The sequence below is a fragment of the Oryzias latipes genome, chromosome 17 (genome assembly GCF_053564925.1).
Source record: "Oryzias latipes strain Hd-rR chromosome 17, Olatipes_Hd-rR_3.1".
NCBI classification, from domain to species: domain Eukaryota; kingdom Metazoa; phylum Chordata; class Actinopteri; order Beloniformes; family Adrianichthyidae; genus Oryzias; species Oryzias latipes.
This window is the reverse complement of record NC_136253.1, coordinates 16,733,110-16,760,563: the sequence shown is the minus strand read 5'-3', so window position 1 is coordinate 16,760,563 and position 27,454 is coordinate 16,733,110. Positions and strand designations below refer to the sequence as shown.

The 27,454-nt window shown below is 43.3% G+C and overlaps 1 protein-coding gene across 38 annotated transcripts in view; it reads right to left on the bottom strand.

The window, feature by feature from the left end:
• dlg1b (discs large MAGUK scaffold protein 1b) overlaps positions 1 to 11,657 on the bottom strand; it is a 53,619-nt gene extending 41,962 nt beyond the window's left edge. For 13 of the 38 annotated variants that reach the window (XM_023965500.2, XM_023965505.2, XM_023965502.2 and 10 more), the window contains exons 1-3: positions 10,831 to 11,422; positions 4,286 to 4,417; positions 656 to 819 (exon numbers count right to left, since the gene is read on the bottom strand). In XM_023965500.2, coding sequence (XP_023821268.1) covers positions 656 to 819; positions 4,286 to 4,417; positions 10,831 to 10,849 — 315 coding nt within the window. In that variant the 5' untranslated portion in view covers positions 10,850 to 11,422. Of the gene's footprint in view, positions 1 to 655; positions 820 to 4,285; positions 4,418 to 10,830 lie in introns of all 38 variants that reach the window. The other 25 variants (XM_023965513.2, XM_078934705.1, XM_078934701.1 and 22 more) reach the window with 7 other exon arrangements.
• Between the last annotated feature and the right edge of the window lie 15,797 nt (positions 11,658 to 27,454).

The window sequence follows — 27,454 nt, the reverse complement described above, 5'->3', positions numbered from 1 at the left end:
CGATCAGGCTGGATCGTAGGTATAGAAATAGATCCATGAATTACTCGTTAGACCCCTAGTTTTTCTGTTAAGCCGACTTAACCATCTGTTTTTATGTCAAGGTGCCCTTAACCACCTATTGTTTAGAGAAAACTTTCCCCACATACATTTTTAGAAAAATGTCTTCAATCTTTTTTAAGGAAACCTGTCAATGCCAATTGCTTCATTTTCTTTTCATCAAAGTTTCCCACACTGCCTGCCATTTGAAGAAACGCTGCCTTCGCTTCGAGCAAAAAAAAAGCATCATTGCAGACTTTTTAAAAATAATACTGCCTTTACAGAAGGTGTCTGTACAGAATGTTTTCCATAAAAATTACCTCTATGGGATGGTTTTTCAATAAAAGCTGCCTTTCCTGGCTATTCTTCTGAAGAAACCTGCCTTTACTGGTTGTAGTTCACTCCATTCAGAACTGTAGGGCAAAAATCTGCCCCCTTTAACACAACCTCCAGCAGTAACGCCAAAATGATGACGCAAGATTTTGTCAGTGATCTGACAGTCAGACATCAGCAGCAGCTTTCCTTCAGGTGTCCCGACACCCTCCCTCGAGAGTTGTTGGTCTTGGGGGTTCTGAAAGGAAAACTGTGAAGGCAGCCGGACTTCGGGTTCTGTTCTCACCTCAATGCTGGTGCTGAGGCTGGGCAGCGTCTCCGACGTCACCGTTGAGCTATGAAGGCTGGGAAAGTCCCACAGGTGGATGGGCGCCACAGGGTCCACCCCCTTGGAAGCCCCCACCCATCTGTGGCTGTCTAATAAGGTCACTTCGTAAAACTCCTGGATATCTGAAAAGACAGAAAGAAGAGACAGATGGTGAGGGGGTTAGAAGTCTAAAGAGCACCGATCAGAACAAAAGCACCGGATCCTCTACTCTCCTTAATGATGGCTGCAGGTAGACAGACCCACCCTGTTATCACTAGCAGTCATCATGACAATAGAGTGGTCTGTTGTCGGGGTTTTACTCCCACTGATTTATTGACTCTGGTTGTTTATTTCAAGAACATGGGAAGTTCTGAAAGCATTATACAACTGTGTTTTTTTCAAATTTGAGTAACAAAAATTACTTAAGAGAGACTTAAAGTCCTACTCCAATAATTGTTTTAGCAGTTTTAATGCATTCCCAGTAGTCTTCATCATGCCTCTGAGTTGTGGGCAGAACTGTTGGCATAGAGAAACCCCGCTATCTTCCTTTTGTTCGTGACCCGCCACTATTATTTTTAAAGTCACAAATACGCTATTTTTCCTTTTTATCTGGTCCTGAATTACAACGATTTGAATAAAGACATTTTATTTATTTTTATATATATATATATATATATATATATATATATATATATATATATATATATATATATATATATATATATATATATATATATATATATATATATATATATATATATATATATCCTTCATCATCAGAAAAATGTTACAAGAACAGGTTAATAAAACTGAAAACACAACTTTTACCAGTGGGGGTCTTTAACGCATTCTGTAAATGTTTTACATTTAAACCAAAAAGGTATTTTGACTCATAAGACTCAAATCAGATGTGTTGTGGTTAAACTGATTGACCAAATGCGTAGTTCTTCTCTTTCAATGGTAACCGTCTCACCCATGCTTTCTGCAGCAATTACAGAGAAGCGATTTCCTATATACTGGCAAATCTCACCTGTAATTAAAGAGACTCCACCACAAACATCCATGCTGTGTGCAGAGCTTTGGTTTTTTGTCTCAATTTTAAAATCTGGACATTCTTTTGGTTTTTTTTTATACTTTAGCAGACAACTGGCGTGTTACAAATAGACCAAGTTGAAGTGCTAGCTGTTCTCCAGCTGTTCCTTCAGTCGTTTCAGCCAGCTGTTTCTCAAGATGTTCTTTCAGATGTGTCAAGTAGCTGTTCCAGCTGTTCCCACAGCTGATCCTTCATTTTTTACAGCTTTTTCTTCACCCATTTTAAGATTACTTCTTCAGACATTCCTGTAGCTGTTCCTTCAGCTGTTTTTCCCGCTGTTCCCACAGCTGTTCCTCCAGTTGTTTTTTCAACTTTCCCACAGCTAGTCTGCCAGCCATGCACACAGCTGTTTTTCCAGCTGTTCCTGCAACTATTCCAGGGGTAATTTTTTTCAGCTGTTGCCACAGCTGTTTCTCCCAAATGTTTTTCCAGCTGTTCCTTTATTGTTCCCACAGCTGCTCTTTCAGTTTTTCCAGCAGCTGTTCCGTCAAAGTTCCAGCAAGACACAGTTCTCTGGCAATTCTGACAGCTGTTCTCCCAGCTCTTCCTGCAGCTGTTCCACAGATGTTTCTCCAGCTGTTCCTTCAGCTGCTTTTACTGCAGCAACCCCAGCTGTTTTGCCAGCTGTTCTTCAGCTGTTTCTCCACCTGCCCCACTGGCCTGTCCTGCATTGCACATTACAGTCACGTGCACGCTCAGGTTCCATGCACACTGGGATCATGTGAAGAATGAGGTCACAGGCACATTTGGATAGAGTAGCTCAGAGGGGTTTTCTGGGTAAAACCTCATTCTTTAGCAAATCAATTCTAACCTATCCTTGAGGGGAGAGGACTCAGAAGTTACGTGCTTTCACCTGCAACCTTACAGCCCTGACCAGCCCCCCCCCATGCTGGAAGAAGTTATTCATGTAGTGTAGGACAGTTTTTGACGCCCCTCCCATTAGAGGTTTGTAACAGCGTCTGGGCGTGGTTTAAAGATTGCATCTGTTCGGGCTGCCCCAGGAGGAGCAGGAGGAAGCTGGGGGAGGGCACAGATGAGAAAGAGGCTGAAGAAGAAAATACCGTTTTAATTTCAGAGGAAAAAAATGCTCAGAAATGAAAAAGACTGAGACCATCTGCCCCCGAACTGAAGCCCGCAGATCTGTCAGCTGGGATGGGGGGATTACAAGCGGGGGTAATCATCGTGTCCACAGAGGGATTACATGGAGCCTGGCCCACCGCACACCTCCTTTTGGGGGGGCCAGCAGATTGGAAACCGAGAGAAACAAATCTATTTTTCATCAGCAACATTCAAAGATCTAAAATAATGTTCAGTCAGCGTCTATATTGAAACGGTTATTGAAAAAAAAAAAGAGAATTCTTCTGCAGAGTGCACGTGAGACGCCTGTGCGTGGAATGTGCACGTGAAGCTGCATACATGTGCACAGAGACTCCGAGAACAGGACGATGCAGACATGTTCAGTAGAATATCAGCAGGTTTACATCCCAAATACATTTCAGACGATCAATAAAGCACCGTTCTCAGTCCATTAAAGTGAATGCTGCTTCTAGCCGAGGATCACCTGAGCGGGGGGCAGCAGACAGGAAGTCTTTGTGGAGACTTTCAGAAGGAAGAGCTGTATAGAGTCCATCTAAAACGGGGACTAGAACCACTCCACACCTGTTCCAGGTCTGTCTCACGCTCACAAGTACAGTACGGCTCTGGATTCAAACCTGAGACCTGAGGATGTACATCAGCTAAAGAAGCAAATCTGTCAGCACAGAGCTTTCCGAAAGGTCCATTCCAAGTCGATTGTTGGCGTTGACTAAAAATAAGCGAAACTCATATCCTTGTCTTAGTGGGTTCTGGCTCAGAACATACTATTCACCTGACAAACTTAGCATGATTTCAAAGAAGGAATTCAGTCTTTACACACACTCTTTCTCAGCTTTACTAATGTAAAGTATTGCACAACAGCACAAAGCCAGTTTTCCGTGTCAGAATCTGCTCTAACTACATTAATTCCATAAAAAGATGAGGATTTACCGTAGTTCAAAGAATACTGGAGCTAAAGCTCAGATCTTAAAGAGTGGAGCTTCTTCTGACGTATGGCAGGGACTTCAGAAATCATATCGCTGACATCAGCGGATTCAAAATAAAACACAGAAATATGTGTGAATGCAGACGACCTATTTGGAGGTGAAAGAACAAGATCTGATTTGTACGCCTTCACTAATGAGGGTGCAGCCTCCAGAGAAGATTCTGGCCATAACCTGTTCCAAAACCAGGGCTAAAGCCTGCTCAGAAACTAGGGGTGGAACCTGCTCCAGGCCAAGGCCTTGCGTGATCCACACCAGTTCTGAAACCTGCTTCAGACTAAAGCAACCCGTCTAAAAGCCAGGGCTGTAACTTGTTAAACAGAAAGAAAAAAAACCTGGCCTGGCTACAATCCAAAGCCAAGCCTGAAATCTGATCCAGAACCAAGCCAGAACTTATTCCAAGTCAGAGTTGAACCTGTTATATGTCTGGGGTCATACCAATGAGTGCCTGGAAGAGGTTGCTCTGGAAGATGTCAATGACCCTCTGGATGGAAAAGCTGAGGTGCCGGTCCTCCGAGTGGTTCAGCCTGGCTCGGTACTCTTCCAGCAGCAGCAGGGCCCGTTGGGCATCTGCAGGACAGAAAGAGGCGGCTCAGATGTTGGAGCTTCTTGGCTGCATGCACACACACACACAGACACACACACACACATTTAATAACCACATCCAAGCCCTTAAGTCCAGGTCAAAATATAAGGTTATTTTTGTTTGTAAATAAAAGCAGAGCTAAAGTTATTTCAAGTTTGTTCCTGCAGGTAAAGAGAAACGGATTTCTCAGTGAAACACCAGCTGCAGCTTCTAAAAACCACCAAAATTTCCTAAAAAATTTTCTTGTGACCAGAAAAACCAGGAGACCACAGCGGAGTTCAAACCCTCGTGGCGGAGGGCTCTGTATCCCTCCGCTGTGAGGGTGTTCCGCATCATGCTGAGAAGCACATTTCTTTACGTGAGTTTGCTTCGAAGCAAAGACCTTTACATTTAAATGTAAGTAATGACTAAGTTCTAAAGCTGATGTTATTTATTTTCCAAGCCCTGGCAGCTCCGCGCTAATGCAGATGACCGGCGCCATCGAGTGGGAGTGACGTCTGAATTAGAAAACAATAGTTTTCTATAACTCTTCGTTTGGAGGGCTAGATGTAGGGGTAGGGAGAAGCAGGAGGGGTAGGGGGGAGAATTTGGATTCGGCCTAACAGTGTGTTTACATGTCCTACAGACCTGGAGTTCAGTGCTCATTTCTTTACTCCATTGGAAGTGATTTTCAAATACGTCTGGGAAATCTGACCAGAGGTCTGCAGCAACATAGTTTCGCTCCATTGGCTCCCAGTTGATTCTAGAATTAAGTTCAAGATCCTCCTGTTAACCTATAAGGCCTTACATGGAATGGCCCCGTCCTATATTAAGGACCTCATAGTCCCTTACCAACCAATCAGAACACTTCGCTCGCAAAATGCAGGACTGCTTGTGGTTCCTAGAATTGGTAAAAGTACGGTTGGAGGTAGAGCGTTTAGCCACCAAGCCCCTGTCTTATGGAATAAACTCCCAGCTCATATAAGAGAGGCCGATTCAGTTTCTACATTCAAAGCTAGACTGAAAACATTCCTCTTTGGACAGGCTTATTGTCAGACTAGTTAGTATTCAGAGATTATTTAACTTAATGTTAGTTTGTTTAAATTAAACTTAATAATAACTATTTCTTTTAAAAGGCTGCTAGAAGTTGAAGCTGGGGTAACTATGGTACACTGGGGTTCTGTCCTCTTTCCTTTTTTACTTCTACCCTTCCTCTCCTCTATTCTTGATCATAATTTATCATTTAGTTCTCCATGCCTCTGTTTGGTGCAGTGCGATTCATGTATTGTCCCTCTTTTCCTCTCCCCTCCTGGGGAGTGGGAGTGCTTCCAGACTCCAGTTGGCTCATCCGTGCTCCAGTACTTGACCGTTTACCTCGCCTTTGCTCCTGCTCCTACACCTGGCTGTGGATCCTGCCTCTGGCTCATCTCTGCTCTGTACCTGGCCATGTATCTCGTTTCTGCTCCTGTTCCTACACCTGGCTGTGGTTCCTGTCTCCGGCTCGACTCGCGCCTTTGACTGTCCCGATAACCACGGCTGGATGAAGCTCGTCTGCTGGACTTTTATATATGTAGTTGTAGATTTAGATAAGTTAATTCTTCTCTAAGATTTCTGGTAAATCGCCTGTCCGTCCTGGGGGAGGATCCCTCCTTCATGTGGGCACCCCTGAGGTTTCTTCGTTTTTTCCGGAATCCGGTTTTTTTGGGAGTTTTTCCTTACCGCGAAGGGGGGTCTAAGGGCAGGGATGCCAGTATAGCTTAGTCAGTTTGTTAGTTCATTTTAGTATTTTTCTATTGAACTCTTTGTATTCGTGATCCTTTTGATTTCATGTTTTACTTCGAAGCCCATCGAGACGACTGTTGTTGTGATTTTGGGCTATACAAATAAAATTGAATTGAATTGAATTGAAACATAGTTTGTGTCAGAATGTCCATGATGAACGCAGCGTCTCTTCTGACAGACCCTCAGGAAGAGAATTGGGTTTGGTCATCTTCCAGGAGCTTTCTATAGCTTGATGAGTGCTTGTTCGTCTTAAAATAAAGCACAAAAAAAGAGGGCCCAAAAAACAACAAAGGAGTAAGACCCAACAAAAGGGCAGACTCTTCAGCATCAAACTGTCTCTTCATCAATGTTTGTAATTTGCTATAATTTTTGAGCTGCATAGAGGTCGGCTTCTCCAGGAGTGAGTGAAGCTTGGTGGCGTTTAAAACCACCAGAAAAGTCATAAAGTAGCATCTTAGCACATCAAAGTAGGAGAGGGCACTTCAACATGCATCTTTGCCTGATATGCAAAACTGGGGAGGGGTCTCTCATACCCTCCCCTTGTGACTGAGTGAGGCAGAGGACAGGTCACATCAAGGTGTTCATCACACGGGAGGTGAGGGCAACCGGCCTGAAATCATCCAGCTGGCTGGGATAACCCTTCTAAGGTACAGGAACAAAACAAAAGGCTTTCTGTGGTGAAGAGACTTCCCCCAAGACAGAGGGGAGGGTCTACAAGTCAGGTTATAAACTTGCTTTAGAAGCTCACTGAGGACTACAAAAGCCTAGGGGACATCTGATTTGGACCAGCTGCCTTCCTGGTGTTTTTCCAGTTCAGAGCTCACCTGGTCAGCTGAGATGGAAAGGAGCAGACCGATAGAAGCAAAGACCCAATCAGGGGGGAGGATGGATGAAAACATGGGTTGATGATAGGCTGGAGAAATGAGGGGTGGGTTGCAGGGGGAGGGGAATTGAATCTACTGTAAAATAAAAATAAAAATGCATATACCGGTAGCTTATCAGCTCTGACATGATCCCCACCCACCAGACAACTGATCCAATCAGGTGAAGCCAGGTATGGTCTTCATACCCCTCCAGACCTCCCATTTATTATTATTAATTATTATTATTATTCAGTTTATATCTTAAATAACTTGCACTACACAGAATTAAGATTAGCAAGAACATGTTAAAGGTATTAGAGTGAGAATGGTTATTCTGACTAATAAAATTGCTGAGTAATAGCTGTTTATTTCTCTATAGAAGTCTGTGGGGTTTTAGCTTCTTGAAAGACTTATTTTTACTTCCTATTTGGAACAAGAATGGGGAGGAATCCCTCAGTCCAGTTCTCACATACAGTCAATGCTCTGCACCTATCTAATCCTACAGCTCCTGCCTCTGAATGCTCTCTGGGGGTTTTTTGTTGTTTTGAAGAGCTATGACTTTGCTGGCAATCCAGGTTTTTGTTGGAAAAACACTTAACAGTCACAACAGGAACCATAAAGTCTATGCAGAATTTCAACTACTTAGTCAAACACACCACCGTCCCCTAAATACTCCCCATGCAATTCCACTAGAACACTTCAGTCTGAGCCAACAACGGCTTTGAGGAAGGACATCCGCTGCTCCAGCAAACCACTGCCTAAACTGCTGAGTTGTTTCAGTTTGCCTCTTAAAGAAACTGAAGAAGTAGCGAGCTGTGATCAGATTTGCCAAGAGGGGTAGAAGGGTGAAAGTATGCACCTCCTTGGCATTAGCATACAGAGGGTCCATTGTACCGTTCCTCCTAGTTGGACAGACAACAAATTGGTGGCAAGCTGCAAGTGGCTAGAGCCCTGGGTTACATGATTCAAGTCTCTGGAGATGACAATAATGCCTCTGAGTGCTGGGGCTGGAAGGCTGCTGTGGATGGACTCAAGTGCAGCCTGTGCGTCAGCGCCGGGTGGAATGTAAACACACAAAACGATGACATGAGAAAACTCCAGTGACATGGTGTGACACCATCATTTAAGGCAAAGCTTCTCCATGTCCGAGTATCTACCTGCAAGTTTATTTGAGTCAAGGTTTATATAGGTAAAAGTTTATGCAAAAAGTTTGTTTAAATCCAAATTTTCAATTTTTTTTTAGGTCTCAGTCTATTCACGTCCATGTTTATGTATAATAGTTTGTCTACTCTACACCCAAATTTTGTATCCACGTCAGAGTCCTTCAACATACATTTTTTCAAGATCAGACTTTATGTTCAAGCCTATATAGGTTGGTATTTATTTATGTCAAGTATATGTGGATGGTGTAGAAGTTTACCTAAGTCAGAGGTTATGTGTGACATTTGTTAACAAAGTTTTAAATTAATCTAAAATATTTCTTTTTTAGGATCAATATTCAAAATGAGAATGAAAAATTTATGAAAGTCTACAAGTTTGACTGCATTTAATTTTATTTACATTAAATTTAAAGCACATCATAGTTCATTTATATTTATTTGAGATAAGGTGTATGTTTGTTTTAAATACATTTTTCCAGTTTAATCCTGTTTTATGTGGTCGTGACCTTCATTGCTAAGCACTTTAGCTGCATTTCCATTTTATGGGCATGCATTACACTCCGTGACACGCCTTGGTTTCAGTCAAATTTCGATTTCCGTGGAATCCAGCCTCTAAGTGGGCGGAGTTGTTGCATTTAAGCTGTTTTTAAAATGGCATAAATCATTTTTGCTTTACTACAGCAAGTTGATCAACTCCTGAGTTTGACCATTTCAAATGTTATCAACTTCAAAGGTTAGTCAAACCAAACCAAAGTTTAAGCACATCAATTATTATAACAAATGTTTCCGGAGTATTTAGTGATACGTGGACCATTGCCCTGTAGTTTGGTCTCGCGTCGCCCAAAGACCTTAAACTTCAGACAAAGCAGAGTAACGCTGGAAAACTGGCTCTAGGATGCCCTTTTAAAACTAATATGAACTGGATGCATCAAAGTCTGACATGGATAAAAATCAATGATAAACTTGCTTGTAGTCTGGGTCTGTCTGTACATAAAATGCGGACATTAAAGCTTAATCTCACAATTACTGCACACTCCTAGACCTGATTTTAACACACAAAGGGCCTCAGCTACTTTTCTATTACCATGATCTAATGCACTCAAAAAACAGCTATTTATAGAGCAATTGCTTAGAGGAATAGGCTGCCTTTAGACATAATGGTTATAGGTAGTGATAGTAGTTTTAAAGTAGCCAATAATCCAAAATATTCAAATATACATGAAACGAATCTACATTGCGCTGTTTTGCCTCGTGTGCTGCTTGACAGCTCGGTTGGCTGTGTGTAGGATTGGTACGTGGGTAACCAGGGTTCATTTCCCAGGGGGCGCAATGAGCGTCATCCAGTGTGGGTCTTCGGGCAAAACCCTTCTGCCTTACTACGGAGCCACAAGGGGCCACGACTGAGACTCCCTGTGCCAGTCCCCAGCCCGGAAAAATTACAGGGTTGTGTCAGAAAGGCCATTTGGTGTAAAAATCTCTGCCAAAAAAACATGGGTGAATCAGTGGAAGCTCTGAAAAGACCTACCATGAGGTGAACAAAAACAAGTACCGTACTGTTTTGACTCGTCTGTTTGATTGTTTTTAATCTTTGGGATTTTGAATGACTATAAAGACTATAAATAGGCTATGTAATACTGTCATCTTTATTCAAAACTTTTGTAATTTATGTATTTTTAGAAGTGGGCCCCAGTAAGATTAGTCTTTACATTGGGATACACTAATGGAAAGTTTAGTAATCCAGATTTGTAAGGGAAACTTCATACATAATACTTGATCAACTTTCAGGTTTGTTTACATCCGAGTTTGTCCATTTCAAATGTTACCAACTTCAAAGTTTAGTTGAGCCAAAGCTTTAAAAATGTCAAACTTTATCTGAAACAGTTTCAAAATACAGTTTTCAGGGTCATGTGGTAACTTTTAATAAACACAAGCATTCTAAAAAGGGGACTTCTTAGTGACGGCTTCTGAGCAGATTTTTGAGGAGCTTTCCAGGCTTCCGTAGCTGCAATGGACTGCAGGTAAACCAAACCTGGCATCTGTATTTACACAGCAAACTTTCAACAAACTAAACCACATCTGGAATCAAACCTGCTGTGGACAATTTAACTATTATAATTTATATCTAAAATATATATTTTTAAAAACACACACTTTCGTTTTAGTTCCATTTTGACTGGATTGTTATCCACATTTCTGGCTTATTATTATGATTTTTGTTGGCGCTACATTAAACCGGTTCCGCTTCGTTTATGACCCATTATGATGATCATAGGTCTTTAGAACACTTTTTTTATCCTGCTTAGGGAACAAAACCTCACGAATGTTTTACTCGAATTAAGTTTATTTTTAATCGCTCTCCAAACAAGGTGCCAATTTTATAACTTGGTTAGCAACATAAGCTAACAAGCTAGCTTTATTTTGACTTACTTCACCTGGCCGGCATGGCTCGGCTCTGCTTAAGGAGGCCAAACTGGGCCGCGTATTTGTGAGTCCGTGGTTGTGCGTCTGTCTCTTATGAGTCTCGTGTTTCTCCGCACGAGCCAGCACTTAAGACTTTCAGCCGTTAGCAGAGCTAGCTCGCCTACTTGGTGCATAACTAAAGTGAACGCTTACCTTTCTTTCTCACAGGCATGGCTCGGTTCGGCACTGTGTTCGCCGCATACAGTCCTCACACTGGGCAGGTTCGGCTCGATTAGTCCCACATTCAGCCCGCTGTTGGCGCTCCAGAAAAACCCTTCCCAATCAGTCAGCACCGACCAAGTTCCCGTCCGAACCTGCAAAACTCTGAGGCAGGTGAGGCTGAGCCGAACCGGACTGCAGCTTTTGCTCCCACGGGCTCCAACACAGACGTCCCAGACAAGAACTGAAGAATTTAGGGACGAACAGAGCGGCAGTCCTGGCTCTGAACTTCCCGTGAGGGAGGCTCCTGAGCCGGCGAGCCCCGCGCAGGCTCACCGCGGCTGCGGGGAAGTGACGGTCCGGCTTCCCGCTGCGGGACCTCACCCTACGGCGCCGTCCCGGGGCCGCGCTGGAGGGGCGTGCTGGAGCCGGAGGTCCGGAGACGAGCTGCCGCTCCAAATAAAATCAAGAAAACTTCAGAGTCCAGCCCGCTGCCCCCTCCCTGCCTGCTGCTTTCGTGTCAAACTTGTCCGACAGGAGATCCCTCCCCCTCCTCCTCCTCCCAGGTCCACAAATCCCAAACTTTCCTCCAAAATGGCGGAGCTGGGAACGTGAACCATGTGACTCACCCCCCCCCCCCCCCCCCCCCAACACCCACACCACCACCACCACACCTACACACACATACACGTTTACACAAAAACACACTTACAAAACTGGAGGGGGGACTTAAGGATAACAAGGAACAGAGGAAAGTGTCAGGAAGTAGAGAGAACGGGAGGGGCGGGGCGGGGTGGATAGAGGAAGGAAGCTCCAAAGGGAGCGGAGGGGGTGGGGGTGGGGGGATTAAAGGTTACAAATGTGACGATTAAGGGAAATAATGAAGGAAAAACGGAAAAAAGTGGGGAGAAGTGCCCCACCAGGAAACAGTAGCTGCGTGGAACTGTTCCTTTCATTCAGAGGGGTGACGACCCAATTCTTGTTGGGGGGTTTATTGTTTGTTTTATTTAGACTTAGAATTAAGGGTGTAAACAATTAATCTACGAATCGACTAATATTCCTCCGATCTCTCTGAGGCACGTTCTTAGTGGAATCGATCCATATCATTTGAAAAAAAATCTTTTCAAAATTAAATGAATCGATTATATTGATATTGGGGGGAAAAACTCATTTGAATTGAGGCATGGAATTTTTATGTTACTATAACCTAAAAACGACCAAGTGCATCACAGCAGACAACAGACATGTGACGGCGGAAAAACAGTCCAATATGTGAAAACACTTTGAAGACGTGACCAAACATTGTGGTAGAATGCTCTAATAATGTCTTCTTGTATTATTTTGAAATCAAAGAAACTGAAATGTGAATATATTTACCACTAATTCTTGGTAACTTGTTTGTTTGTTCACATATTTAATTTAACTTTGACAATCTTGCAAGAAATACAAGGAATCTGGAAAACCTCACCTGCAATGTTCAGTACCAGGTATCTGAGTCACACTGGTTGAAGCTTTTGGCTGAAGATGTCCTGGATCGATTTTATGTCCATGATTCGGATCGTTCAAAATGAACTACAATATCGACTATGAATCGTATCATCAACCACAACTTACATGAATCGATTCGTTGTTAAACTGAATTGTTACACTCCTACTCTACTCAGAATCCCATTAGCACTTAAATCGATGCATGTTTTGATAATTGCCATCTGGGTGATCATGTTTTACCCACTGAAAGGCTTACCCATGAAATTGAAAAGGTTAGGATTCAATGATGTCAGATTCTGCTTTGATAGCTACTTCAGAGTGAAGCAGAATGCTTTGTCAGTCCCACTGATCTAAACATTGGATTATCACTAGGATCAGGGTGGGCCATGTATCGGTCATATGGACCTGATTATACCCCACCCACCTTGACTGACAAAGTTCCTAAAAACTGAGTTTGAGCAGGACAAAGTAAAGGGAGGATTAAGTGGAGTCCATCCACCTGCCAGTCATCAAAACAGCCAATAAATACATAAATTTGAGCTGATTTCAAATCAAAACTAGACTTTTTAGTCTACTGAAACCTGCTTCCGCTGGTCTTTAAAGGAACTGCAACATAAGGCATGGGTGTCTGTCTACCCCAGCTTTCAGATTTCTTTTTTGTCAGGATTGGGGGAGTTCTTGAATTTACTCAGACATCAGAAAAGAGGAGAAAGAAACTCCAGATCTCCAGAGCCTTGGAACTAAAAAGTGGTGAGGTTCACTGAAAGTCACCACCCCAGGTTTTGTCTTTGGACCATGCAGGGAAATCAAAGTTGGAGAAGAGGTCTGTAAATACAAATGCCCCTCCTACCCGTCTCTGTCCCAATGCCGCGTTGGCCCAGATGAAAGCTAGCGGCTTGGCTTTTATTTTTAGAAGCTCATGTTTAATGTATGTCCAGAGTGCGGGCCTGGCCAACTCTGCGGGGGCACCGTTCTTCTCACGCCATCCACTGCTGATCAGAAACCCCTCATGATCAACACAGCTGAGTTTCTCCTGTTTTCATACTTTCTTCTGCAGTTTGCTGACAGAAGCAGCCTGGCTCTGGCAGCATCTGACCCACAGCAGCCACACAGCTGTGACTCGACTGCTTCTTGCTGCTCATGACTCTGGCTCCTCTTGCAGGCAGAATCAAGACCTCATTTTAGCGTTGAATTTGACTTTTTAACATTTGTTAAAAGAAGGTGGAGACTTGGTGGAAATCAGAGATCTTCTCTCCAAAGAGTTATGTTCTAGAACAGGAAATTGATGGAAGTTTCTCCGGAGAAACCCAAAGATCCAGTCAGCTCAAGTGAAGAAAATATATAAACTGCAGAGTGACAGCATTGAGCCAGAACCCAGCAGCACCGGGCTGAGCCTCCAGACTCTCAGACTGCTGTCACGTGCTCCACACATGGCTGGAGTGCTGCTGTCTGACGCTGTAATGTGATTACTGCACATGTCATGTCAGTTTTATCCGATCTGGACGACATGCTTATAATTAATCTTGGCATAAATCTGCATTTTGGCAGCCTGAGCAAGTGGCACACTGTCAGATAAACAGAGGACACACACACGGACACAAACTCTGCAGCCCCGTCGCCACACATTTGGATGGTTGTGTCACCACAGAAAACTAACATTAATCAACAATTTGAAACCACAGAAGAAGATTTTTGGGTTGTTAAAACATTGTCCAGACAGCTGGAAAAAGCCTGTGTTGAAGGGTTGTGGTCATGCCTCCATCACACTGTCCTCTCTGTCCTGAACTGAAATTTTCCGTCCTTTTCCTGTCTGTTCAGAGTTCATTTGTGAGGTGGCTGCTTGCATTTTCGTGGTTTCAGCTTATCAAGCAGGGGAAAAGAAAAAACGTCAAACATTCATGCTGAACTGGAAGCTACAACCCCCCCCCCCCCCCCCCCCCCCCCGTAAAAGCATTGCTGCTGAGAGGCACGGCAGGGGCAGCCTCATAATGTGGGCAGTGACTGACTGCTGAAGTAGTCAGTATTACAAGGCTGATACTGTTTGTGTCAGAGTGTGCTGGCACACACAGGCACACATTGTTGTTGGCGATGGTGACAGCAGATGAAGCCGCGGTACCTCCCCGTGCCTTCTCCACTCTGAGGAGTGGATGGGTTGTGTGAGTCTTTGTGATGGACTCTTGGGGAAGAGGGCGGTGGCTGCAAGATGAGGGGCTGGGATCTAAGCTCAGTCATCAAAACGGGATGACAAGGATTAACCCTTCCTTGTCATTTTGTACCACGCAGATCAGAGATAACAACAGCCCGAGCACTTCTCATTGTGACGTTGGACTTCTGGATCTGCGCACAAAATCCATTCCTACACATTTGAGATACATCGTTCTGTACAGACCAAAACTTCCAGCAAAGATCATTATTTTGTTAGCAGACCAATGATTCCCACACAGGATTCCTTTAGGAAATATTGACTCCCACACAGGTTTAGGTTTTCATGCAGGGATTAAATATTCCCACACAGATCCAGGATTACTGCAAAGGTTATTGATTTCCACATAAACAAACGATTCCTGCATATATTTAGGATTCAGAGATTCATAACAAATGAGTCCCACTCAGATCCACGATCCCTGCAGAAATATATGTTTCCCCACTGATATATGATCCCTGTAGAATTGTTTGATTCTTAATGATTCCTGCAGAGATTATTTGGTTTGTACACAAATTTATTAACCCAAAGGTTAATCATTTAGAAATGTATGATTCCTGTAGTAAATAATAAGGAGTCCAACATATATCTGAGATTACTGCATAAATCCAGGATTTATGCAAAGATTTGGGATTTAGGGATTCGTCTTTCATACACAATTTTATTTTCTGCACAGATCCAAGATTCCTGCAGAAAAAAGATCCCTACCCATATTCAAGATTCCTGAAGAGATAAATGAATCTAAATAGACCCTGGTTCCAGGTTAGATTCAGGATTGCGGAGAAAATCTTTACAAAGATCTAGGATTCTTGTAAAGAACAGACCAGGGATTCACAAGTCCTGCGGGGAATCTTGATCAACACAGACCCGGAGTATCTGCAGATATTATTGATCCCATACAGATCCAGGATTTCAGCACAGATCTGTGATTGATAAATGGATTTCTCAGGATTTAGAAATTGACTATGAACACACAGATCTAAGACATGTAGGCTAAGCCCAACTCCTTGGCAGAAGGAGATCTCTGTTGAGGCACAGCATGAACCAACTTGGAAAATCTGTTTAGTATAGTTAACACACCAGTTTTGTATAAATGCCATAGTTTTACTTCCATGGTTATATGGGACAAAAGTCTGGAGGGCATAGGTAGAGGCTGTAGCATTCTAGCAAGTGAAGTGCAAGGCACTTTGACAATGGCACATCCTGGGCACAATGTAACAAACTCCCATGTGTTCAAAGACATTGTGAGTCATCAGAACTGTTGGGTCAGCATAAAAACTATTGAGGATGACAAGGCAAACAAGAATAGTGTCACTACTTTGTCACAGAAGGACAGAGGCAAGAGAGGATGGACAAGCAACCAGCAGGGCCCTCCTCAGGAGCAGCAGAGGCATCAGGAACCGCAGCCTTTAACTTGCACTCCGAGGACCACCGAGGGGTCCCCAGCACCGGTGGTAGCTTCAGTAGAGTTCTCTACTTCTTCCTCCCTTTGGCCTTTGCAGGACAGGGCATCAGGTTTGATGTTCCTGCTCCCGGGGGAGACGTGAGTGAATGAAGCGAAAAACTGAATCTAGAGCAAGTAGTAAAAGGAAACCCAGATGCAGAGAGGCCCAGAAGCCATGTGGCAACGTGAGTCCAAAGTTCATTAACCAAAAAAGTTGGCATGGCTTTGGGACAAAGATACTAGAAAAAATCACAAACAAGAAGATCCTCAGTACATCATTAGGAAGAAGCACAAAGTCGGAATCTAAGAGAGCCACAGCCAACCTGCACAAAAAGAAACCAAATAAAATCAAAGAAAATAAAAAGGAAGCAGGACAAAGCAAGACACAAACCATAAAAGGAGCTGACTCTTTCGCAGAAGTACAAATCTAAAAATATGATAACAATCAAGTGTCATTGGGAAGAGCTGGAAATCTTTTTGTCAGAACCAACTAATATATTTTACACACTATAGGATGCACTTAACAGCTTTAAAGGAGTAAACTATATCCATATATCTTTCTTCCACTTTCGGCTTCTCCCATCAGGGGTCGCCACAGCGAACAAGTCGCATGGTAAATTTGGCAATGTTTTATGCCGGATGCCCTTCCTGACGCAACCTTCTCAAACCGGGCTTGGAACCGGCACAGAGGTAGAGAAGGGAACAGGGAGCAGCCCGGAGTTGAACCCTGGTTTCACGGACGGAAGGCGCCGCAAACCAGCACGAGCTAAACCGGCACGAGCTAAACCGGAAACTATATCCATATATGTGATAATATATTGCCTTTGGCACACTAAAGAGGAATTTTTAATGAAATATTCATTTTTTTTTCAAAGTTCACTCATTAATTTTTCTTACCCTGAGGTAAGACAGCTGGATCTCTGAGGCACTGACGCTCTCTCCTTGTGATACCGCCCATTTCATGATGTCAACCTAGAGCTGATCTTGGCAGCATGTCTGCATTTTGCCCACAAACAACAGCCAAACTTTTGCAAAGAGGGATGTGCACGAAAGCGCTTTGCGTAATCCCGCTAGCTCCACGGAGAAAGTGGGTGTGTGTTAGCCTGGGGGCAGGGCTGATAGCACTGACTCTTCCTGGAAGGGGCTGTTCTCACTTTCATACATATGAATGTGAGGACCTACTCGTCTTCAAAGATTGAGAGCGGCTGGTGCTCAGAGCGCTGGGTTTTAGAGGAATACTCAAAAACGGATCAAAATACCGCTTCGAGAGTTTTTTTTAGGAATAAACATTAAAAAAACTTAAAAGCTTTAAACTTAAATTTTACATGATAAAGGCCCTTCAATTTTTTTTTTCAAAAACAACGTGCCTTATAATCCAGTGTGCCCCATAGTGCAAAGAATACAGTAATTGCGCCTTGTGAGTCAATAAGTCAATAAGTAAAGAAACAAACTATAGTTTAAGTTAAGAAACAGAAAAGAAATCTGACAGAACAGCTTGTGGTTCCTCAGATCTGAACCATAAAACAATAAATACAACTTTGCACTATGTTATGGTCAGAAGTTAGCGAACACTACAATCAACTTTTACTGATACAAATTACGTACATTGTACAGATTTTGTCATGTCTAGCTGCGGTTTTACCCACTGGAACTGCTAGCATTTCTAGGGGAGGTGCTTGACACCTGGGGGGATCCTTCTTTAAAATTTGATCCAAGTCATTTCTTGCAGCTTCCCACTTGAAAAAGCTTTTCTGAAAACTGTCAGCTGAGATCTTCCCTGTCTGTTTGAACAGAAATGCCAAAAGAGAAGCCACAAAATAATGTAATGAAAAATTGAAGGACACAGGTGTACACACGCAGTCCTCGAGGACTGGTGTCCTCCTACTTTTGCTGAACCTCTGACAAATAACAACGGATTAAAATAATTGACCACTATCAGCATCCGTAAAAACCAACTGCATGCAGAACGGGTAACTTAGCCCTTTCTTGGCCCAAAGACGCATCTGATTGTTGAAGGTCACCAGCCACCAAAGATGGACTTCTACCCCTCTTCTACAATTTATAAACCAAAGTGCTCATTCAGCCAAACCAGAAAGTTAGTTGATCCAGCATTTTCAGAAATGCTTGTTGGCAGAGACCTGGTGAGTTACCATCTTCATTACTTCAAATGAAAAGAAGACATCTATTACATTAACAGTGGAAAACTGAAGGGTGGGGGACCAGAAAACATTTAGATTTAGGTCATGTACTCCAGCGGTCCAAGTAACCTCACACCTCAGGTCTGGCATACTCAGATCCCAACAACCTAAAACAAAAGACAAAAACTTAGGACTCATGTGATGGTCGTATTATCAGAATAGATTTAAACAAATCGTTTATTTGACTAATTGTTGGAATTATGTATATAAGTTATCTCATATTCTTTTATGCATTGCCTAGCTATATAGGTGATTTAATCATGTTCGCAGAAGTGTCTGTGTCCAACTCTATTTCACAGGAAGGTGGAAGTGAAACCCTTGGGGGAAACCGACTATCTTTGCGTCTTCCCAGCATCCGCCTGAGAACTTGCGTGTTAGCTGTGTCTAGACCTGAATCACAGGACGCTCTGTGTTAGTTATCCGTGAGAAAAGGCTTTGCAGCTCCGAAGATGATGTGGGAAGGCCGTGAAAAGAAAAGATAGACATGTCGCAATAAATGTTTTCTTATCGTGCTGCAGCTGTGTCCCCCCCACCCCCACCCCAGCGCATGTGTAACTTTGGGAATACCCAACAAACTTAATACAGGAGGGAGTGACAGAATATGCGCCAGAGTGGAGAGAGATTGTTGCTGGGTATTATCTCTGTTCGCTCTCCTCGGTTAAAGGTACCTTTGGTCTGTTGTCTTTCTTTCCTTATGTTGTTATTCTGATGTTGCAGGTTCTTTTAACCCAACACTAATTTCATTCAGGGCTGCACGGTGACGCAGTGGTTAGCGCTCCTGCCTCACAGCAAGAAGGCCCCCTGTTCAAGTCCTGGCTGGGGGACATGAAAAACACAACATCAATGGGGACCTTTCTGTGTGGAGTTTGCATGTTCTCCCTGTGCATGCGTGGGTTTTCTCCGGGATCTCCAGCTTCCTCCCACCGTCCAAAAACATGCTTCATAGGTTAATTGGCAACTCTAAATTGTCCATAGGTGAGTGTGAGTGTGAATGGGTGTGTGATTGAGGACATTCTACCCTGTGACAGACTGGCGACCTGTCCCCTGCCTTCGCCCAAGTGGCCGGGATAGGCTCCGGCAGCCCCGTGACCCCGAAAGGGAATAAACGCTATAGAAAATGATGAATGAATGAATAATTTCATTCAAGAAGTGAAACGTGTACAGTGTAAAAATAAATTCCACACAGACTAAAAATGTTTCAGGAGTTTTTTTTTGTAATAATTATAATCGAAAACACACGAAAACCACAAACTCAGTGTCTAAGAAAAATGTTAGAAGAACTTAAGACCAATTCAATGAAATGAGTTTTAGACACATTGCCACAAGAACAGGCAGACAGCTGGATCCAAATGCAGCAGGTTCAATAGCTCAGCTAAAAGTTCACAAAGCTAAGTCAGGATCCGGCAGGCAGGAGTCAATAACGAGCATGGGAGCATCAGAGAAGAGACAGGGCGGTCAGGATCCAGGCGAGAGTCCAGGCAGGGGGCAGGCAAACAGCATCAGGGGCAGAAGGCAGAAGGCAGAAGGCAGAAGGCAGATGGCAGATGGCAGATGGCAGATGGCAGATGGCAGATGGCAGAAGGCAGAAGGCAGAAGGCAGAAGGCAGAAGGCAGAAGATCAGGTCCAGATACAATGCTCAGTAATGAAGGCAGAGTGGCATAAACATTACTTCACACTGAGCTTCACTCAGTGCATTGATGAAGTAGACTGTGGTTGATTGAATGAATGAGAATCAGGTGTGACTTGAACTCTGGGGGGGCGGCTCCCGCTGGTGACCAGAGGGGGAGACAGCACTCTTACTTCTGACAAATATTGGCCAACTGAAAAGTTTGAGCTGAAACACCGTTTAAAGCTTAGTCAGGGCTCCTTTTGCCTTAATTAACATAGCCTATTAAATTATAAAAAAGCTCTGCGTAGAGCTAGAAGCCAGTACTATTCAACCTTAATATCAGAGAATGGAAATAATCCAAGATTTCTTTTTAGCACTATAGCTAAATTAACTCGCAGTCAGAGCTCAGTAGAACCACATGTTCCTGTTTCTCTCAGCTCTGATGATTTTCTTACATTTTTCGACAGTAAAATCTCAAATATTAGACATAAGTCAAATCAAGTTATTCCTACTATCAGCCCAGAACAGGCTGAAGTGGTAGAAATGGAGGCATCCATAGAAACCTCTGTAACATTGGACTGCTTCACTGCTGTGGATCAAGCGGAAATAAAATCAATTATTACGTCCTCCAAATCCTCAACGTGTCTGTTAGACCCAATTCCCACTATACTTTTTAAAGAAACTTTTCCCCTAATTAATGATCCCATATTAACAATGATAAATGCCTCTCTGGAAACGGGTTACGTGCCACAGTCTTTTAAATATGCAGTTGTTAAACCTCTTCTGAAAAAGCCCAGTTTGGATCCTAGCATCTTGGCCAACTATAGACCGATATCAAACCTGCCCTTTATTTCTAAAATCCTAGAAAGAGTTGTAGTTAAGCAGCTTTACTGCCACCTACAGGACAACGGCCACTTTGAAGACTTTCAGTCGGGGTTTAGACCTCACCACAGTACGGAAACTGCACTAGTTAGAGTCTCTAATGACTTGTTATTGGCCTCAGAAAAGGGACTACTTTCTATTCTGGTCCTGTTGGACCTCAGTGCTGCCTTTGACACTATCGACCACGGTATTTTACTCCATAGATTAGAGCAGGACATAGGGATCAGAGGATCTGCTCTCCAGTGGTTTAAATCCTATCTGTCCGATAGGTATCAGTTCGTTAATGTAAATGGCCATTCCTCTCAGTGCACTCGAGTCAACTATGGAGTCCCACAGGGCTCAGTCTTGGGACCCATCCTGTTTACACTTTATATGTTACCCCTAGGAAACATAATCAGGAAACACAGCATTAATTTTCATTGTTATGCCGACGATACGCAGTTGTATTTATCCATGAAGCCTGACCAGAATGACCACATAGAGAAACTGAACGCCTGCATCAGTGACATCAAGACCTGGATGACAATTAATTACCTCCTCTTGAACCCAGAAAAAACTGAGGTCATTATACTTGGTCCTAAAAACCTCAGAGATGCTCTGTCTGCTCAGATAGTCTCCCTGGATGGTATAAGTATAGCCCCCAATTCCACAGTTAGAAACCTTGGGGTTTTACTTGACCAGGATTTATCATTTAAGGCTCACATATCTCAGGCGTGCAGAACTGCCTTTTTTCACCTGCGGAATATTGCTAAGATCAGAAATATACTTTCTAAGAGTGATGCTGAAAAACTCATCCACGCATTTGTTACGTCGAGGCTGGATTACTGTAACTCTTTGTTAGCAGCGTGTCCTAAGAGTTCCTTAAGAAGTCTCCAGCTTGTTCAGAACGCAGCAGCTAAATTGTTAGCTGGAACTAGCAGAAGAGATCACATCACTCCTGTGTTAGTTTCGCTCCATTGGCTCCCAGTTGATTCTAGAATCAAGTTCAAGATCCTCCTGTTAACCTATAAGGCCTTACATGGAATGGCCCCGTCCTATATTAAGGACCTCATAGTCCCTTACCATCCAATGAGAATACTTCGCTCGCAAAATGCAGGACTGCTTGTGGTTCCTAGAATTAGTAAAAGTACAGTTGGAGGTAGAGCGTTTAGCCACCAAGCCCCTGTCTTATGGAATAAACTCCCAGCTCATGTAAGAGAGGCCGACTCAGTTTCTACATTCAAAGCTAGACTGAAAACATTCCTCTATGGACAGGCTTATTGTCAGACTAGTTAGTATTCAGAGATTATTTAACTTAATGTTAATTTGTTTAAATTAAACTTAATAATAACTATTTCTTTTAAAAGGCTGCTAGAAGTTGAAGCTGGGGTAACTATGGTACACTGGGGTTCTGTCCTCTTTCCTTTTTTTACTTCTACCCTTCCTCTCCTCTATTCTTGATCATAATTTATCATTTAGTTCTCCATGCCTCTGTTTGGTGCAGTGCGATTCATGTATTGTCCCTCTTTTCCTCTCCCCTCCTGGGGAGTGGGAGTGCTTCCAGACTCCAGTTGGCTCATCCGTGCTCCAGTTCCTGACCGTGTACCTCGCCTTTGCTCCTGCTCCTACACCTGGCTGTGGATCCTGTCTCCGGCTCGACTCGCGCCTTTGACTGTCCCCACAACCACGGCTGGATGAAGCTCGTCTGCTGGACTTTTATATATGTAGTTGTAGATTTAGATAAGTTAATTCTTCTCTAAGATTTCTGGTAAATCGCCTGTCCGTCCTGGGGGAGGATCCCTCCTTCATGTGGGCACCCCTGAGGTTTCTTCGTTTTTTCCGGAATCCGGTTTTTTTGGGAGTTTTTCCTTACCGCGAAGGGGGGTCTAAGGGCAGGGATGCCAGTATAGCTTAGTCAGTTTGTTAGTTCATTTTAGTATTTTCCTATTGAACTCTTTGTATTCGTGATCCTTTTGATTTCATGTTTTACTTCGAAGCCCATCGAGACGACTGTTGTTGTGATTTTGGGCTATACAAATAAAATTGAATTGAATTGAATTGAATTAATTAGCATATTTTGCACACGCGCCGGATTATAAGGTGCGTCGTCAATGAATCTTTTATTTTCAAAATGTGTCATATTTAAGTCACAACGAACTATGAGGTGCATTAAGAGAGACAAAAGAGTTAGAGGTAAAGCCATCAGTCAGTCAGACTTTATTAACTATGTTCACAGTATCTATAGACCTTGTAACACACTACATGTTGGCCATGTTAGAAGTACTAGCAAATTCACAATACCCATTACCCCCCTACCAGATTCTGCTTGGGGTCTCCACAGGAAAGTCGTGCTAAAGAATTTAACACATGTTTAAATTATAAAATTAACTATACCAAATAGAAAATACAGCTCTGTAATAAGACAAAGATTTGTAGGACCAGATGAGCTGTAAATCTAAACATTATACATGTTTACCTTTCATAAAGCAGAAAGCTTACAGACTACTTGAGAGCTGAAAAAGCTGATTAACATTGAACCAAAGACTATAAAAGTTGTAGCCAGGGGTCCACAACTCCAGCCTCAGGCATTAAATCCAGGGGAGTTAGAGCACGAATATGTATAAATTTGCAGGATGGTAGTGCTCGACCACTAGAGTTGGAGGACCCTGGTTAAAGCAGTACAAATAATGAACTAAGTCATACCTTGAACTTACCATCATGGCAGAAATTCTAATTTGACATGCATGTTTTTGGAGGCAATGCCCTGAAGAATTCCGCTGTCGTGGTACCTCTTTTGTGGAGGACATAGTTGATGTGCATTATTGCATCACATTTGTTGCAAAAGAAGGGGTGTGGTAGACAATAGAAGCAGCAAAGTGCAGCTGGATTCCTTCTACACTGCTGGGATATGTGTGATAACACCCTTTTTGAGCCGCCATGACAGGTCTTTCTGCCCTCCAACACTCTAAACAGAGAGTTTTTCTTGTGCTCCACTTCAACAAAGCAAGGGAAGCTGTTGGTGTTGACTGTATGTTGACATCATCTGAAGCATTGTTCAGTGAGCTCTGGAGAAGACTCTCAACAAAAGATAACGTTTTGTTTTTTTTGTTTTTTACAGTTGAGTAAAACATGGCGTTTAGTAGCTGTAAAAGCTAAAGACAACTAACCCAAATTTGCTTACATTGCTATAGATTAGATTAGATTAGATTTGCTTTATTGTCATTGTCCGTTGTACAATGAGATTAAGGCATCACCATTACAGTGCAAGAATAGCAAGGAACAACAAAATAAATATCAAAATAACAGATCAGTATATACAAGTCTACAAATATAAACTGGAATGAAGAATGTCCAAAATTAGTGTGCAAAATTTTGTGCAAAATTTGTGTGTAGACATGTTAGACGTGCAAGAGGTAGCAATGAGGTAGAGTGTTGACGCTGTGGACAGAGTGGACAAAGTGGACAGAAGTATGGATTTTTATCTGTGCATTTTGGAATTGAGGATGGTTTTGCCTTTTGAGTCTGTTTGTTTTGCTTCTGATGCCTCTGTAGAGCCTCCCAGAGGGCAGCCGGTTGAACAGGTCTGAGCTGGGGTGTGAACTGTCCTTAATGATGTTCTTAGCCCTAGTGAGACAGCGCGCGGAGTAGATGTCCGTCAGGGTGGGGAGAGGGCACCCAATGATCTTCTGAGCCGTCTCTACGACTCTCTGCAGTCTCTCCTTATCCGCGACTGTGCAGCTGCCGAACCAAACTGTTATGCAGTTTATGAGCAGGCTCTGGATGGATGACTGGTAGAAGGTCAGCAGCAGATTGGTGCTGATGTTGTTCTTCCTGAGAACCCTCAGGAAGTGCAGACGCTGCTGAGCCTTCTTGATGGTGGCAGTGGTGTTGGCTGTCCAGGAGAGGTCGGCAAAGATGATGATGCCGAGGAACCTGAAGGTGTGGACCCTCTCCACGTGCTCCCCATTAATATGGAGGGGGGCTGGGTCCGCGCTATGCTTCCTGTAGTCGACAGTGATCTCCCTGGTTTTGCCGGTGTTCAGGGTGAGGTTGTTCTCTCAGGACCAGGTTGTCAGCTCCCCTCTGTAGGCAGGGGGGATGAGTCCGACCCCCATGGTGTCGTCAGCAAATTTGACAATGCTGTTGTTGTTGTGGGCTGGGCTGGGCTGGAGTCATGCGTGTAGAGGGAGTACAGCAGGGGGTTTAGCACACAGCCCTGTGGGGCGCCGATGCTCAGTGTGCAGGTGGAGGAGAGGTGGGGGCCGAGTCTCACAGTCTGTGATCGGTTTGTGAGGAAGTTGTTAATCCAATTGCATGTGGGGGCAGGCAAGAGTGAGCAGTTTATCGCAGAGTCTGTCCGGGATTATTGTGTTGAAAGCGGAACTGTAATCCACAAAGAGCATTCGGACGTAGCTCTGCTGCTGCTCCAGGTGGTTCAGCACGGAGTGGAGAGCCACGGCTACGGCATCCTCTGTGGATCTGTTCTCGTGGTATGCAAACTGGTGGGGGTCCAAGTCTGTGGGAAGGTGGTCCCTGATGTGCTGGAGGATTAGCCTCTCAAAGCACTTCATTATGACCGAAGTGAGGGCCACTGGGCAATAATCATTAAGGCTGGTGGTAGGAGACGTTTTTGGCACAGGGATTATAGTTGATGATTTCAGGCAAGACCTGAGCACTTTGCCAGGTACTCCATCGGGGCCAGCAGCCTTCTTGGGGTTCACTGCTAGGAGCACCCGTCTGACGTCATGCCCCTGTACAGAGAATGGAGGTGTGAGGGCATCAGAGAAGAGACACGGGTATTCAAGACTCAAGGTTTTATTCCCGTTTGAACATGCAGTACATCGGAATTTTTCTTTGCCATCTCTCATGTCAGGGTAAATATAGAAAGGACAAAAATTTAAAGTCAATAGAATATATTAAAATTAGACAACAAAAGTACAAAGTAGTCAGGTTCCAGGCGAGAGTTGGGGCAGGCGGCAGGCAAACTGAGTCAGAAACAGGGTCAGGAAGCAGAAGATCAGATCCAGATACAACGCTCGGTAATGAAGGCAGAGTGGCACAAACAACACAGTGCAGTGTTTATTAGGTATGCTGTGGTTAATGAATGAATGAGAGTCAGGTGTGCAGCATCCAGGAAGTGTGCGCTGGGGTTTCTGGGAGATAAAGTGCATTCAGCCCTCTAGAAATAGTTGCCCCCAGTGACCAGAGAGGGAAACAGAGCTCTGACCTCTGACATGGGCGAAGGTAATCTAATTTTATTTGTATTTTTTTCCCTCTCTGGTTAATGCAGGACAGTCACTCGCCAAACTGGGTCACAAAGACACAGAGGAAGTGGAAAAAAATGGCTGTTATTTAGACGCAGCTCCTGCTGCAGGAGTGAAGTTATCCACACAGAAGCTGTTGCATTTAAACTACTATTAGAAGCTGTTTGTGGGACAGACAGATGATTTTTACACTAATATAGAAAGTGCTTTTAAATGCTGAACATTTTTTTTCTCAACAGATTTTTCATTGATAACTGAATCCATTTTATTTTTGTCCATCACCATGAGTGAGTCTACTATCCAGGATCCTATAGTGATGCTGGCTAATTTCATTAAGCAGCAGCAAAGAGTATCCGAGCTTCAGCGCCTTGATGATACGATCGCTAATCTCCAGCCACAAAAAGCTCCATTACCTGTAAAGGCAACTGAACCCATAGCGACATGCCTCTCCCCGTACACAGCAAATTCCCCAGTGTCAAATCTTTGTAGTCAAACTGTAATAACTAAGAGTTCTTACAACAACAGCAAGTGTAAGGCCCCACGCCCATTTTCCAAGTGTTGGTGTTACTGCTCTGAGTTAAAATGACTCTGTGGGGGTAATTCAACACTTGTTAACTCGGAAAATTCAACACTTTGTTCAGGGTCACTTTAACTGTGTAGATAAAGACCATAAGTTCTCTGGCTCAGAGTTAAAATCAACTCTTTCTGTTTTTACTGTGTGCATGCAGAGAAACAGAGAACTAGGAGACGTCTATTTTCTGTGCAACCTTGAAGGCAGATCTCTCTTTCATTGTGCAGCTTTTCAGATTGATATACAAAGGGGAGGGACAGTTTTAATGCATGGTTTGTGCAACTACTTCTCTAAGATGGCCCCACAATTTGTCGAGGAAAATAGCTCAAGGAGCAGATGATGTTGATGAATTTCTTGCATTCTTGTCATTGTAGGTTGGAAAGGTGGAGTTCTAAAGCGTGCAGCCACTTCCAAAAAACACAACAGTTTTCTGCAAAGCATGTTGTGACCTGGATAAAGAAGACAGAAGCTCCACTGAAGTGAGGAACATGGAGGAATTAATCAAAAAACATTACCCTTTTTTCAAAATATGAAGTAGTTTAGATAGATGTTCACATGGCATCCTTTCAAAACAAAAGACACCCTGTGCCACTCATCTCAAAGCAGCAAATAGTAAGTTGTGAAATATAAGCAATAAAAAATAATTGTTTATTTTATTTTATTTTAACTTATTTTTCCAAATGTGGTGGATCCCAGCCAGAAAGTCTAACAAACTCTAATTAAAGCAGTTCTAATTAAGTCAAACCATACAGCATGCTTACAATCATCGAATTTGTTCAAAAATAGAAGGTCTGCCTTGTAATCCAGTGAGTCTTAGGAATTATTTCTAGTTGCGCTTACTGACCTCAAATGAATTTTCTGTGGTAGATGGACATAAAAAAATCTGTCAGTGTTTTGGTACAAATATGATAAACTGCAAAGCATTGATGGATTGCTGGAGACATACGGCTAGCATAGTCAGAAACCTCATGCAGTGATG